The sequence below is a fragment of the Dermacentor albipictus genome, chromosome 1, assembly GCF_038994185.2.
Source record: "Dermacentor albipictus isolate Rhodes 1998 colony chromosome 1, USDA_Dalb.pri_finalv2, whole genome shotgun sequence".
Lineage (NCBI taxonomy): Eukaryota > Metazoa > Arthropoda > Arachnida > Ixodida > Ixodidae > Dermacentor > Dermacentor albipictus.
The window spans coordinates 80,356,918-80,372,848 of record NC_091821.1 but is presented as its reverse complement, the minus strand read 5'-3'; the positions used below and the strand labels follow the sequence as shown (position 1 = coordinate 80,372,848).

At 47.5% G+C, this 15,931-nt stretch overlaps 1 protein-coding gene across 1 annotated transcript in view; it reads left to right on the top strand.

Annotated features, from left to right (window-relative positions):
* The window catches only part of LOC135915098 (frequenin-1-like), a 292,700-nt gene extending 276,992 nt beyond the window's left edge, over positions 1–15,708 (top strand). Inside the window, exon 8 of the mRNA XM_065448095.2 lies at positions 3,445–15,708. Coding sequence (XP_065304167.1) covers positions 3,445–3,537 — 93 coding nt within the window. The 3' untranslated portion in view covers positions 3,538–15,708. The remainder of the gene's footprint in view (positions 1–3,444) is intronic.
* The last annotated feature ends 223 nt before the right edge of the window (positions 15,709–15,931 follow it).

The window sequence follows — 15,931 nt, the reverse complement described above, 5'->3', positions numbered from 1 at the left end:
GTGAAATTCTGCGCAGCATTTACAAATGCGTTCGCTTCTCGCGCGTAGGGGCATGCGCACAGCACTGAGCTCCCGCGCGATGTAATGTGGCACCTTTCTTTGCCTCCTCTCTGAGGGCGCTTACTCGGCCTGTGTTGAGTTGGGCAACGCGACGCTCAGAAATAAGGCCGCGCTGGTCTTTTTTTTCCCCTGCGGTGGAAGAAAGCCGGAAGGCGATTACAAAGAAAGTCAATCACGGCGCTGCGAGGGGAATCGGTTGTTAGCGCGACGTCGTCCGTCGTCGCTATTGCTGCCTCGGCTGTCGCTGCACGCAATTAACAGGGTGGAGTACGGCGCGGCCGACTTGAGCCGGGGCGTTCATTACATTAGGGCATAAACGGCACTCAGACGCAAGGGCGGATACCTAGTTCGCTGGTGCGTGAGTGGCGCCGCGTTTTGTTTATTGCCCTCACTGGCGGCATTCACTCGGTTGGGCCCTCACTCCACCCTCTTCCCCATTACCCCCCCCCCCCTTTCACCTTCTGTGTAATGTATGCTCCCAGCAGAAACAACGGCGGCAGCAGCCGCCGTCAGATACAAAAAATAAGAAGGGGCGAATGGGATAAATAAAGGGGATACGTGCTATGCTTTCGCCCATTACGTTCCTCCGACGGGGCACGGATCGAAAGAGGGCGGGTGCGTGGCTCGCGTCTTGTGTGACGTGCGCCGCAAATCCGATTACAAATGCGCGAGCGCTTGCGCGTCTAACGTCTGCAAGACACGGTGCGTGCGGGTGAGCGCTGCCTACCACGGGAATGGAGTTTTCTTTTTTACTTACCCAGGTAGCCTTCGTGCTGTTGCGAGCGCAAGAAAGCAAGAAAGGGAGAAAACACCTGATCGGAGCCGCTATCTCCCGATATATCATTGCTGCACTCGCGTGCACGTTGCTCAAGCACGCGATTTGGCCTTTGGATGCAGTGTTCTCACCAGGAAAGCAACTCGCCGCGATGGCTTAGCGGCTGTGGTGGTGCACTGCTGATCCCAATGTGGCGGGATCAAATCCCGGCCGCGTTTCGAAGGGCGCGAAATGCGAAAACGCCTGTGTCCCATGCATTGGAGGCACGTTAAACATCTCGTGGTGGTCAAAATTAATTAGGATTGAGGTCTCTCACTACGGCGTGTCTCATAATAAAATCGTTCATTTTGCACGTAAAACCCCAGAATTCAAACTACGAACCTGTGGGTCTTCGCAAAATTGGCAAAGAAAGCAAAGAATTGTGGCAACGCCCATCTCACCATGACTGTCGACGGTAACGCGTTGAAGCATTGAATCAATGTAATGACACAACGCGTTGTTATCGTCGAAAGGAGTTAGGTTTGAGGCACGTGTTGCAGCGGGACTCCTCTTTCGCGCATCGCTCAGAACACACAGCGCCATCTAGCTACGGCCCCTTGAATACGTTTACCGGGCTCCCCTCTCGCGCTTCTTTTTGCACAACCTGCGCCATCTAGTGACACTGCCGAGAAGTGCGCGCTTGGCCTCCGAGACGAGCAGCGGGGCGCGCCGGTCCCTGCGGACGCTGAGAATTGTTCCCTCCTCTGCCGCACACTCCGTGGCACGTACTCGGTGACCCAAGTTGGCGAGAGGTTCATTGAAGCCCGGCACACACCCAGTACATTCATTCATGGCGCAGCTCACTAAAGCGTTGGTGTGAAAACCGTTCATTGAAAACCGGTACATGCACACCCAGTTAGTTTGTGTCACAGCCTGCTAATGCATCGGGCAGCTGTCCTCGAGGAATGCTTGTGACGCGGGTTTGATTCCGCTCAACATCCGAGAAATTTAAGGGATCTTTTTTGGCATTCTAGAGCGACACATGTTCGTGTGCGTCCCCCGGGGGAATAAGGGGCATGCACTTGACCGAGCAGGCGGTGGTGGCTGGGCAGGCGAAGTGTTGTCGCATGTGACTGACACGCAGATATTCGGGGGTGGGGAGGTGGGTATACGTACCCGGTTATTACATATGTCGCTTTGCACTTGCCAACCGACATTTTACAAATTTGTGCTGCGCATTATTTGTGATTGGAAAAGAGATTCACCTGGCCGAAACTCAATGCCGCGTGCGGCAGCTAAACTTACTTTTGTCAGATGACCTTCGCTTTGCTGTTGCAGGAGGTGCTGGCAACTCATTGAATTGTTTCTTCCCTACCAGCTCGCTGGATAATATAATGAACAAAGTGTTATTACATGAAAATATGAGGCAAATATGAAAAACAGTCCAATTGGCAATCAGATGTGCTAGGACTACACTGTGCAGAAAATGCTCCCACGCACGTGTTGTTATTGCTGTTGTGCACGGTGTCCACTACAGTGAACATTAAACAAAAATGTATTACACAGAAAGAACGAGGCTTCAATCGGGCACCATACTTAAAGGTAATCCCTCCCAAGACTTCTTCTATCCCGCGTAGGCAATTATACGTACCAAACCGCCGTGTCACGAGAATTATAAGTGAAAGTGCGTAGATGCGGGCGTATTAGCCACCGGAACATCAGGATGCTATCTTTGAAGCTGAACCGGGGAAAAATGGTGGTCGGCAGCACCCTCTGAGGTAGCCATAGAAAACTTCTGTTGTCCAGCGGAGTGGGCGCTATGCACCAGAACTTCTCGGAAGCATTAAGCCTGCTCCAAAAATCGCCGAAATCTGTCCACTGTAGTGGGCAGCATGCAGCAAGTAATTTTGTCATGATTTCTGTTTTGGAATAAAGAATCTGGTGTCAAGTTTAGACATATCGTAGCGAACTCAGGATAGAAGAGGTTACATTGAGGTTGGTGTCCGAAATGCTAAATGCCAGTCCTGCGTAGCGATTAAATGAACTTTGTTTTACTGTCTATGCGTTTAATCCACATTTTTTCTAAGGTAGAGTGTAGTAACGCGACCAAATTACAGACGAGCTTTTTCTTAGCTGACTTATTGACAATGCGCAAATGGCTTTTGTGACGTCTTTGCGACGGCTGCTCGAACACTTTCTCTACAATAAAAGCGTCTGCCACGTCTCTCAGGGGCAGGAAGGTTAGGGGCTGACCAATCAAAACCTGTCTATAAAAGTGCTTACATGCCCGTCGAGGTGGTCTTAATATCCCTATAGCTATTCATCCTCGGAACGTTAGCATGTTGCATGGTTAGCACGGCTAGTGGGACAACAACGGCGTCATCACATTACCCGTGCCAACCATCTGCCATACTTAAGGCGCCAACGATGAATGCCTCTTGACAAAAATGAGTCCGCCCATAGAAACATCGGGCTCCACCTTTTAGAGGGCCTTTCATTTGTTTCGACCTTCCGCCCACTGCGTGACATTGATCGCGCGTCCATACAACGCCCCTTCTAACGTTGCTGACGCTTCTTTTCTGTGTATTCCTGCCGCACTGACTCTCTCTTTTCTCCTTCTGTCTTCGCAGAACCAGGACAACAAGCTGTCTTTAGAAGAGTTCAAAGAAGGCTCAAAACACGACCCGAAGATCGTCCAAGCTTTGTCCCTGTACGCACCATAGTAGACGCTTCCCCTCCACGCCTTTCCTGCCCCCCTCCACCCACGACCCCCGTCTTACCCGCCCGGGCGAGCCGCCCGAAGCCTGTGCGAGGCTCCGCGGAGCCCGCACTCGAAGCCGGCATGTTTTTTTTTTCTTTTTTTCTGCGGACAAGAATGATCCATCGGGACAGGCAAGAGGGGGTCTTCCTTCCGCTCCCTTTCTCGAGCACATGCGCTTTCCACGGCTCACCGCCGCCTCCTCCGCTCCCTCTCCTGTTCACGCCAATCATTTCAAGCCACTGTGTTGCTCTCTCTACCGTTCATGTCTCTGGCGGAGCGAAGAGGCTGCCATCGGCGGGTTTCTTATAAGCCGTCGCCTATCGATTTCACTTTGTGTGTCTCATGCGCCGGTGAAACGCACACAATTTTGTGGTGCATGCACATAACACGCGACAAGCCTAACTTCTTTCTCTCTCTCTTCCACAACGTATCTGGGGAAGGGCAAATTTCTGTTAATATAATTGGCATTCTCTCCTGGTGCGCGCACGTAAGTCGCATCGTTTTGACGTGGAAAGGCGCTGCCTCTGCATGCATCGTACATACATAAAATCTGGGGTGTCGCCTAGACATGTTCGGCGGCGATGTCACGGAGCCTGCATGTTTCGTGCTGCACACCGAGCGAAATTCCTGGGGCCTTGTAGAACGCAGGTATAAAAGAAATCAACGTGCTAGGATTGCCGTGTATTATATCGTAACGCGACGAGATGACAGCGAAGAAGAAGAAAAAAATGACCTACGCGTCATCGTTTCTTTTCCATTACATATCTCGCGATGCACTTACAATTATTTGCTTGGTCCCTCACTGATTTATTTTTTCACTCTGCTCTCATGACTGAATCGGTGCGAGGTTACGAATCGCTTCTCAATAAGTCTTTACTTTTTTTGCCTCATCGCAAGACACATGACAAGCTTTCTTTTCCTCGTATCCGTCGATCAGTCGTTCCTTTTTAATCAAAGCAGCGAAGCGGACGTTTAACTGGTGTAAGCTTTCTCGCGATCAGAAAAAAGAAAGGTAAAGAAAAGGAAACTTTCTAAAAGTACGTCAGCAGGACTCCTTTCTTTTTTTCTCTCTATTTCGGTGTTCACTTTATCATAAAACCAACCCATCAAAAACAGAATAATGCGGACTTTTAGCATTGCTTAAAAAAGAAAAAAAAGAAAAAAAAAGAAATCAAGAACGGCCGGCGGAATTGTTGCGCGCTCTCTCTGTCCCTATGCTTTTCCTTTCACCTGCCAAGAAATTATACGACCCAAACTACACCCTCGAAACAAGTTAAAAGCGTTAAGGCCAATCTCGCACTTTTGTCGATAAGTAACAAAGCATTCGATCTAGTTTTCTTGTTCCTCCTTTTTCAACACGTAATTACACTTTTTTTTTCTTTTCTGTGCATTGTGTTGGTGCGGCTCACCTAAACACGTTCATGCACGCCTGTGAGGGCTCGAGAGAGCGTTGTGAGCAGATAGCGAATTGCATACGCACTGAACGAGCCTTTCCGTTCCTAAAATTGGTTTGCGACTGCCAGGCACTCGCGTAACTCCCAATTGATTGAACTGCGTTGGAAAGAGCCGTTCTTGTACACAAAAGGCTTTGTTATTCTGGACCTTGTTTTGCGCAATATGTTGTTGCTCTCAGATTAGTCCAGTTGGTTTAAAGATTATAATTTCATGCAGACGTTACTGACACACAGAAAATTGGCCAGATCTCAACGCGTTCCGTAATTGTACAATCTAACCCTTGTTATTATGTAATGATCCTCTCACACGCTCAGCAATACTTCGTTTTCGTCCCCCCACCCCCTCTTTTTTTATTATCACCTTAAACTTCAATGTCGAAAGCTGTCGTTTCGTACACTGTTTTCATACTATGAGAAGATGGTGGATGCTTTTCAATAGCTACGTGAAGGAGCTGAACGCCCGGCTGGGTATTATGTACACCGTCAACACGGACGCCTACGATATGACAAACGCTGTTCAGTTCCTTTGTCCTTGTTAAATCGTGCTCTCTATTGTGCATTGAAATATAGCTTCGGCTCATAAAGAATAGCTTGCGGATAGCCATCTTTTGCGAATTCAAGGATCAAAACAGTTATGCTGTAGGTTGCGTGAAAACCAATCCGCAACGTCTCCTGGAGCTCCACTACAATTTAATGTCGTTCGGCTGTCCACCTCCTCCTCTTGCTTTATTTTTTTTCCTTTTCTTTCTCCCCTTTTATTGCGCTGCCGACATGTGCACCTTTGTTTACGGATGTTAACGCACAGTTATCGCTGTCGTGAAACGGACGCATTCGCAGTAACTGGAGTGAGAACACGTCTGCTCTCACGATATCGGAGCAATGAATCGAGCGATCTCTAAACGAATGCAAAAAAAAAGAAAGGGATGAGAATAAGGATGATGGCCACAGCCGCGTCCATTACGCAGCGTTCTCCACTTGGCGACGCCCGACTTGAGGTGGTCGGGATGCCTCGATACGAAACAAGCTCCTTGCCCGATATACCCGGTCTCCGTGTAAAGCGAGACACGGAAGATGAAAGTTGCGGAAAAGTGTAATATTTACGAATGACGCGCTCTTGGTCGCGTTGGTGAGTCTTCTTAGTTTGTTAGTCGCAGAAGTTAAATCGCTGAAGCTAGGTAAACAGCGGTCATTTCGTATGTCACCGCAGTGTCGCTTCGCAGCCCTGGTTTTCCCGGGTGTCGTTCACCCGGAAAGCAGCGACGCGGTATTCGAGAAGACACGTCGTATCGAGGAGGCCCGAGATGGACTCGCGCGGGCACGAGTCCACGGAGTCCTCGCATCCGGTATTCCCACGAGGCTAGAGCTCCTTGCGAGTCGGCAGCTCTTTTGGTCGTTGTTTTTTTCTCGCTTCGCGCTCGCCCGGCAGTTTGTTTGTTTCTGCGGCCAGGGTTCATTCTTCTTCTTCCCGAAACGATCCGCCAGGGAGACCCTGTGGAGAATTCCGGTGTGCCTCGCGGGCGGCAGGAAAGAGAGAGAAACTGCGCAGCACAATGTTTTTTCCTCTTTAATTTTTATTCTGTTTACACCGCTATGTATGGGAACAAAAAGATAGCAACCATCTTGAACCCTCATTGGAGAATTTCCTTCTTTATATACTCCGCTGCTCAGACAAGTTTGCCCCCTTCTTGCTCACTCTGTCTTCTCAATCTATTTCTTTTCTTCCTATCCCAGTTTCGTTGTGCGAAAAAAAAAAAGAACGAAAACTGATTGGTTCATTAAGGTGAATTGAGACTCAAAAGTAGGTTCACGGCGCTCACCGAGCGCGACGTGGATCAGCGGCACCCAATCACGCGACGTGGCTGGCACAGACAAGGTGTTCACGGCGCCAGTCTGTTCGAATGGGCCACGTCACATTCGATGCGCGGAATGAACCGACGATTCGGTGCGCTGTGTTAATCTTGTTTTAGTAACTACGTTTTGCGTAGGTTCCCTATTCGAACGCAGCTTGGTTTTCACTCCTGGGCGCTTACTGTTCGCAAAGTAACGCAGTCCATTCCCCGGAGTCTGTTCTGCATACGCGTATGTAGGCTAGGCCAGCGATAGCAAGCAAGCGGAAAACAGTCCGGTCGCCGAGATCCCCGCTTTTTATTTGACCCGCGAGATCAGCAATGAAAGCTTGCTTAAAGAAGGACGCTTACACGAGGAAGCTTGGGCTCTACTCCACCCCCTCCCCCGCCCCTTTTTTTTTTCTTTTTTCTTAGACAGTTCTTTCAAGAATGAATTTGCGAAGGCTAACTATATTTTCACGATTGTTTCTCCAGCCGCTGTCGTAATTCTTCTCGTCGCTGCCTTCAACAAAGCCGGTTCAATTCTTGCGCAATGACCTGCCCACCTACGGCCCGAACATCTGATGGTATTGTGTCGCGCGTGTGTCCGTTTAATTGCACGGCACTAAATGGGATACCGCAACGCGCTAAACCCTGAAAGTAGCAAGTTACACCCCCTTTTTATGAACGCCCCTGACTTTGCGCGATAAAGGCCTCTCAGCGTGTATAAAGGTTGTAATTTTCTAAACCTTCAGGTAGCAGAGGTTCCAGGGTGAGTGTTTAAACCCCGGTGATTAACCGCAATGGAAGGACAATATTATACAGCGCAAGTGCGCGTTAGCCATGGCGCCTGCAGCAGTGCCGCGCAGTCGCAGCTTCAAGTATAGCACACTGTGATAAGCGTGTGTAGGCACGCTTAGGTACGTACGGCTTTAGCAATTTTAACCAAGTGTCGTAACTTGCATTCGGTGTCATTATTTGCTTGTTTCATTTTTTCTTGATCTTTCCTTCCTTCTGCAATAAAAGCGAAGCATGCTTTCCTAACACGGGATTCAGGCATACTATACACAGGATGGAGCCGCTCCCTACTTTCTTCTATTGCCCCGCATCAAACTATTGCGATTTACTCGTTCAATACGTGTGATTACTCTGCAAAGTCTAAATGGTCCATTCTGAGCTTTCCTTTCACACATACGGTCATTTCTATTTCCTCATGGACCGACTAAATTTACTTATGAGGCGTTCTTGGGGCTAGATGAATGTACAATATTGTTCTCGCGCATCAACGAAACCTTCTTCATTGAAATTTTGTTTCATTTTGCACAAAATTGTTGAATTAACTTTGGCAGCGCTTAAGCACGCTGTTCTACGCACATAAATACATGTCGAGAACAACATGAAAGATAAGAGGAAAGTCAGTTTTTTTTTGCTGCTCTTGTGCAGTTCGTACGGAAAGATCATATTAAGCCATTGCAACATTGATCTTTCTTGTTATAGGAATTTAAAGAACGCACTAGACAGTACTTCAGGGTGGCATCAGTATGACTGATGAACAGGGTTTCTAAGCATTCTGCGTGCTGTGTGGATCCGGCTTGCACTCGCTCACTGTTCGTTGCTTATAACCGTTGTCGAGAAAACGCATATTCATGTTTATAGTAAGATCTTGATGAGGGCTAGTTGGTTCATACTTAGAACTGAGGTGAAACAGCGCGAAAAAGATTTGTTTCCTTGTGCCCTCGTCTTTTTCGCGCTGTTTCACCTCAGTTCTATTCATGTTTATAGTACGCATCAATATATTGTTCCGCGTTATTTCGCATTTTGTGCGCTTCATGTATTCGCATTTCCTGGCGGTATGCAACAAACTCGCTGTTGCTTTCCATTCTGCTACAGGATAGGATAGCAGCAGTAAGAAACCCTGCGTTCTCTGGCACAACATGTAATCTCTTACAGTTCAATCCCCGCTCATACAATGTTCTTGAAAGTTATACAATTACACGAGCATGATACAGCATGGAGATTTGAAGATGAGCTTTAACGTGAGCATAGGAACGTTGTATCGGTAAGGTTGCTTTTTTCCCCCGGAGTTCGCTACGAATCAGGGCAGATAATTTTAAGGCTAATTTTAGTTCACCTACATCCAGTTCATGGCTCCTCTTCGGAACTATTGACTAGATATGTCTGTTAGCATATAATATACCGTTCACATATGTATCGTTCTGCGTGTATTTATGTATAATTGCCCTATGAGAGCGCGTTCTTTTCTTTATTGCCCCTTAACATCTTACATTTACCTACGTTTGAGACCGGTGATTACCGTTCCCACAAGCATTCCACTACTATTCTATCGACTTTGAGCAATCTATTGCTTTCATTTACGTGAAAAGATCGCAGAGAGTGCACCACGACGAAAAAAAAAAAAAGCCAAGCATGATCTCAAGGTTGTGGACCAACTTTTACCACATTCTTTCTTTTTCTGTGACACGCGATGCGCAACACGAAAACGTATTATTTTGATAATCCGGGGACTAAGCCTGACGAAGAAGAGGAAGCTGCGTATTGCGCCGTTGCAGCTTTCGGGCTGCGGCAAGGGGCGAAAACAGCGGCAAGCCTTACGGTATTCGCGACACCGGGACGTAATTAAAGCTTCAAGTTTCCGCCGAAAAGTATTATTTGGACACGCGAATTACTCTCAACTCTTTAGTTGTGCTTCACGTGGCTTCGCGTTCAGACACTGCAGTTACGCACCCGATCACCCCCTGCTCCACTTCTATCTCCTCTTCCATCCTCTTTTTATCGCCAAGGCGCGAAAGCAGGATGCGCGCACTGTAACATATTCAAAAGGCGTACACGAACAGCCCGGTCCTTCACAGCTTACGTCCCATTCACTTCAGGCCCAAGCTGCGTTTAACAACAGGGGAAACGCTGCATCACCATCAACTCCAGCCGCACACAGGCACCACACTCATATCGTCCGAAAGCACTTCCTTCGAAGCGCGCGTCGCCTGACACCCGCACGGAGGAATTGTCGTAAATGCCACTACTCGAGCCGCCACTGTCTCTACTCGTCACTGCGCTACGAAGAGTAGCTGCCAAACTGTGCCGAAATCTTTAAAGAAAAAAAAAAAGAGCCAACTGCAGAGTGCGTCATTTCAGAAATGTGCGACTCGTTCGAATTGTCACATGCTGCAAATAATTAGGCGTGAGCACAAAGATGCCTGTAGCGAAGAAATGTAATTACGTTGGTTTTGGGAATGTATACGCGCGACGTGAAAACGGAACGCGAAGATTTTGCGGCCAACCAGCTCAAGAGAAGGAAGAGCTCAGCTTTGTAATTTCCTTTCTCTCTCTCTTCTTCCCAGTTGTTGGCGTTTGACCACCGACTTCCAAAACCACAGTACGCTTTACGGCTGCTGCCCCCGGGCCGAATTCTTTGTACGCATATCACACAAGCGTCTTCGGCTTTAGTCGCAGCCCGCACAACGGAGAGGCGTAGGCGATAAATCTCTTTTTTTTCTTCTTTTTTTTCCACCTCGGACGACTGAAAGAGTCACAAATCGTCTTCTCTTCTGATTACCCGCAAGTTCGGTGCAATGATTTTTGATCAATATATACATAGCCACCGAGAACTCTTGAAGAACTTGAAGAGAGCTGCCAACAGGCGGCGCAGCATTATATCAGTCCCACGCACATCTCACGTAGGCTGTTGTAATGCACCATTTCCGTTTTTATTTCGCTATCAGCAGCACTCCCTTGAAGGAAAGCGGCAACTATCGTGGCAGTTTGAAGTCGGAGGACATAAATTTTACATTGAAACGCTGTATTCAATTTATGATTTGCAATTGTCTGGGCGTGACGACAGTGGCAAATTCACGTTTACCGGGTGACTCGTCTATCGGCAGGTGACCTAACATCGAGGTTATATTGTCGGTTTAGGCTGCAGACGATTTGACACCACTTGCTCTCCAAGTAAAATCCTGTGTCGTCGCGACGCGAGAGCGGGCTGCAAATGTTGCTAAACTTGCGAAGGAATGCCACATAGACGTAGCGCTTGTGTTTCTTGTCGATTTTCGTGAGCCGCCGACTCTCGTGGTGGTATTCACGACCCTAAGTAGCCCGAAGAAGCGCTCGGTTGAAGCGCTCGTCCACCGTCGGTCGTAACTGCCGTTGTAAAGGGGGTCTCCGGCCCTGTGCCACGAGGTTGCCTCTCTTCCGAAAGGTGCGCCAAAGTCACCTGCGAGGGGCATCACGGTGAAGCTCGCCGCTCGTCTGCAGCCAGGCGCGCGCAAGCTTCACGCGTCGTTCGCCTCCTCGGAGATTGCACCACGAGGCTTGCAAGACTCATCTCTGGGTTTGTTTTAAGCCAACTTTCGCTCGACATCTGCCGCTAATCCCAACGGGCATCTCGCATATGGGCATCACGATAAACGCATAACTAATCCAACTGAAAGAAAAGAAAGAAAAAAAAATCGCGCGTTTTCACATTCCGCGAGGGCTGTTTATGGGTCTCTGTTCCTCTATGTTGTCACAAATCCCCCTTTCCACTTCGGCGGTGGAGAGAGAGAGGCGTAGGAGGAGGCTACACAAAGCAATGAGGTCGAGCTGTACATGGTGTTGGAACCTCGCTTTATCAGTTCTTGCGGTGCCCTCTTTTATCGCACGCTACGCTTAACTGTACAGTTCTCGCAGAGTTGGTGTGACAGGGTCTCTCAGTAGGTTTCTGGACGACAGCATAGCGTTCGCTGTACCCTCTTCTCTCAGAACAGCCAGAACCTTGCCACATCTTTTTTTCCTCCTCGGCAAACACCTGCCGTCATTAAATAGACATTGGAGAGCAACGCCAAATCAGCTTAAAATGATAAAGGATTCTTTTCCAACTCCGTATTCGTTAAGTTCGCAGTAATAGATTGATTATTAAAGAAAAACTAGGACCAAACTTTACCGAATTTCGCGGCGAAAAATCAGCGTCGGTGGAAACAGTGGGGAGTCACAGATATTGAAGTATTTGTCCAGGTTTGGGACGTCTTGGCACATAAAATTTTTACGAAGCTTGCCAGGTTGAGTGTTTGATTATATTGTAATGTGATATAGTCCTCTTCTAACGATAAACAATTACTTAGACACCAACAGACGCCATGAAAGTTGATGGCGTCACGGTAAACCGACGCGGGAACATTAACGTTTCTGACACACTAAGCCCCCCCTCTGGGTATAAGTGACCGCTTTGATTTTTCTGAAGGTTAATTTACTGATACACCGTAACTTAATATTCCTCTTCCAGTTATGGTCGTCCAGCGCGAAGCATTAGGTCAGTGGCCTCACGTGAAAGAGCACTGCGCACGCAGCGCTCCAGCGAGATCACCTATCGTGACCAGTCTTCTTGTCTTCGTCCTTTCTTCGAAGGCTTAGGTTTCCTAGTTTTTTTGCAGGCATTCTTCCATTTATGGATTTACTTATGAATCATATTAACTTCGCGAATTCGTATACAAACTTGAAATTCACCCCTCTGCTTTTTTTTCGGTAGCTTTTCTGACGCTTTTGTCCTGCGATAATGTAGCTTGATTCCTTTTGCACGGCGTCACCACGCTACATGTGCCGATCTGACGGCCCAGTGCTGCGTACCCAATCAGCGATGCTGTCGCAGTTAGGTGTGGCTCATCGTACTAAACTAACTTGTTGCCGTAAGGCACCCGAAGAAGCATATCATTTGAGCGTTCGCTTCTTCTTCCTCCTTCTACTACGCTCTCTCTCCCGGTCGTACTCTGCTGTGTTTAGTGCTCTCATTGTTCTCATTACCTTGTCTGTTTCTCCCGGAGCGCGCCCTTTAAGTCGCAGCTATTTGCTGTTCCTGCGTCATGTGTCATTTGCCACGTCCCCCCGATTCGCGGTACCATTGCAGCCTCCTCAAAAAGACTACTGCTAGTGCTACCACCGCCACCACTACCCGAGTCGGTCGAAGGCTATGTCATACGTTAGTTAGAATGTTGTTTCTTGAAAGGTTGTGGTCCAATTTTTTCTCTCACGCTGCAGCGCACGGCATCTGTCTGGTAGGAAGTCGGTATGCGGAGGCAGTGGGCGGTATTGCTCCCCCCCCCTTTTTTTTTTAATTTGTCGTCTGTCCAGAGTTGGACAGACAGGAGGTGCATAAGCATTTCTGCTTCAATATTTAATGCAGTCAGATGCGTACGTCTGTCAGCGGGCTATAAATAATGCGAGTAGGCGAACACATTCTTTTCCAAGCGTGCAAGATGATTGTTTTTCCTTGCGAGCTTCCCTGTTTCTTTTATTTGTTTGTTTGTTTGTTTGTTTGTTTGTTTGTTTGTTTGTTTACCACATCGTTACCACTCTGGGACTGTAAGAAAAAGAAACCACTGTTAGCTGTACAATACCGTCGTGTGTTCGTTGCCGGTTTGGGCTTTGTACCGTGCTTCCTCCAGCCGGATGCCGTGCGCCGACGATGTATCATTCCAGGCGTGCCGGACGGACATAGCTGTGCTGCCCAAAGGTGAAGGTTGGCTCGTTTACTGTGGCACTTGCTGCACTGCAGCTGCTGTGAGCCATTCGTTTTCATGCCCGGCGGGTAGAATTGCTGGTGCCAGTCATTCTAAGCACACGCCTCTCTGTCTCTCGTTTTATCTCGAGAAATCGTGTTTTTTGCCAGATGTTGCGTCCGGACAGCAGATGCTCGTGAATAAACCAATGACGGGCCGAAAGCGAGTCAGCATTGCAATTGGCGGCTCAAAGGCGCCCCTCCGCGAAATGTTCGAATCGTCGAGGGACGTCGGGACTGCAGTGTGCATTGTTGTGCCGTAGAAGCTCAGCGTTCTTTAGAGTGCATTACCGGGAGCTTTCACTTCGACGTGTCGAACACTGTGGCTGCTTTCCTTTTTGTTGTCGTTGTCGTCATTGTTGTTGTTGCTGTTGGTTTTTAACTACTAAATTCATCGCGACGAATGGGTGACTTGCAAAGATGCTGCCTATGCCAATAACCGCTGATGCGTGGTGAACGTCGTCTGCATTCAGGTATTCGGTGAATCAGACTTGGAGAAGGCTCGACACTCAATGGGCATATCTTTACCGTTGATGATGATAGCACTTTTTTTGTTTAAGGCGGTGATTATAGTAGTAAGGAAAATGTTTTTTTTTTAACGGTAGAATTGATGTTTACAACTGAACATTCCGACGGAAAAGCGTCTAACTTGTCGGGCAAACTAATCGAACACATTATTAGTGCACCATTATCTCCATTCTGTCTAAAAAAAAAAAGTTTGGCTCCGTCTTGGCGTTTGAACATATACGTTATCGTGCTGCAATGCTTTCGTTCGGAAATTGCTACTGTTGTTAAAAAATAAATTGCTGTGCGAAAGTTTGGAAGTAAAATCCCGGTTTCTGGTGGTGTCAAAGCTAGTATATGGAGGTGAGCTCTATAATTTGGATGGCCTCCCCAACAAACCCCTTATCTCTTCGTCGAGAGCTACGCAAGAAGAAAGGAAAAACTGACACCAAAGTCAAAGCGTTCTGCCTACCCAACAAAAGAATATATATATCGCTGCTATAACAATAAATGTCAGTCTTAAAGTTGGTGCAGTGCACAAATCTCGCGTGATTTTGTTTTTGACGCTGCCGCCTTTTAGAGAACCAGCGACTACGGCGCTACGGTTTCATTTCCCGACTAAGCGGTATTAACGTTGTCGGCGTTATCTGGCGGGATTGGTGTCATTTATTTTTATTTATTTTTTATTTCTATAGTTGGCGTGTGGTCTTACTACGACGATAGGCGTGCATTGACCACAGGGAAACAGACTGAGCGACGATATTTTTGACAACAATCATTGCTGAAAACTTCTTGATCCTCAAGCTTGGTAGGAGTGTTGTCGTCGTTTGCTTGCTTTTGTTTTACCTTCTGCGACTGCGTCCCATTCACGGAAGTTAAGCAGCTACCTTGACGCACACTTGCGTCAAGGTAGCGATCTTCCACCAAAAGTCACCAGTGCTTAACAGCGCAGCCGACGTAAGGCGTGCTTGCTTTCTCTCTGTATTCGCCTATTTTCTAGCGGTATTGCTCCGATTGTTAATTCCAGAAGGTTGATCTCCGAACTGCGAACTTCAACCAAGAACTAAAACAGCAGCAATATCAGCAGCAGCAACAACAACAACAACAACAACAAAAGAAGTGGAATGTTTCGATGGAGAGGTTGCATGGTACGAGTGAGAGCCTTAAAGTGAGCATCCCAGCACCTGATGGCAATAATGGGCCATGTCCTGTTCGGCACGCCCGAAATCTGTGTTTCTCTTGTGATTATGGTGATGACGGTTACAGTGAAGTTTTTGAGAACACAATCATTGTTTACGGACTTTCACACAGCCACTGCTGCATATTATATTGCCCGTTTATCCTTGCCCCACCTCACAGACCAAACGGCGTTCACACAATACTTGACGCTATTTTGAACCTATTTTGATGTTGGTTGCTGTATTCATGGTATGTGTTTATGTGGGTGTGGTTATCCCCCTCCCAATGAGAACATGTGACAGATTTGAAGCAATGACGGTGAGGAAAAAAAAGAGGACCGGAGATATTTGTATATATAAAGCCTATTTACACCTATACATAATGTAGGCAGTTATACACTCAAAACTCTGTAACAATAACAAAATCAAATTCACTGCTTTAAAAAAAGGTGACCGTTTTAAAAGATGCATTGTATAAATGCGGAAAAAAGGTGGAAAGAAACTCTATTCGGAGCACTTTCGATTCCTCCCACGCTGTTCATACCTAAGGCGCACATCTAGACATTGCTGACCGTTTTGTAAAAACAATTCTTGGAAACGAAATAAATGTTACATGTTTCTCTGGGTGCGTGTTTACTTTTAGCTGCCAACGTGGTACAGTGACAACGCCGCAGAACGCATGCTGTGACCTAGAAGTGTAGGTTACATTTATCTGCTAGAGAGATGATTAACGCTGACAAGCACTGCTAGCCAATCTTTATTATCACAGAAACATCAACCGACCGGTTCTTCAGCGTCCTTATGACGTAGCGCGGCAAGTGATATAGGCGAGAATAAGCGCGTACCA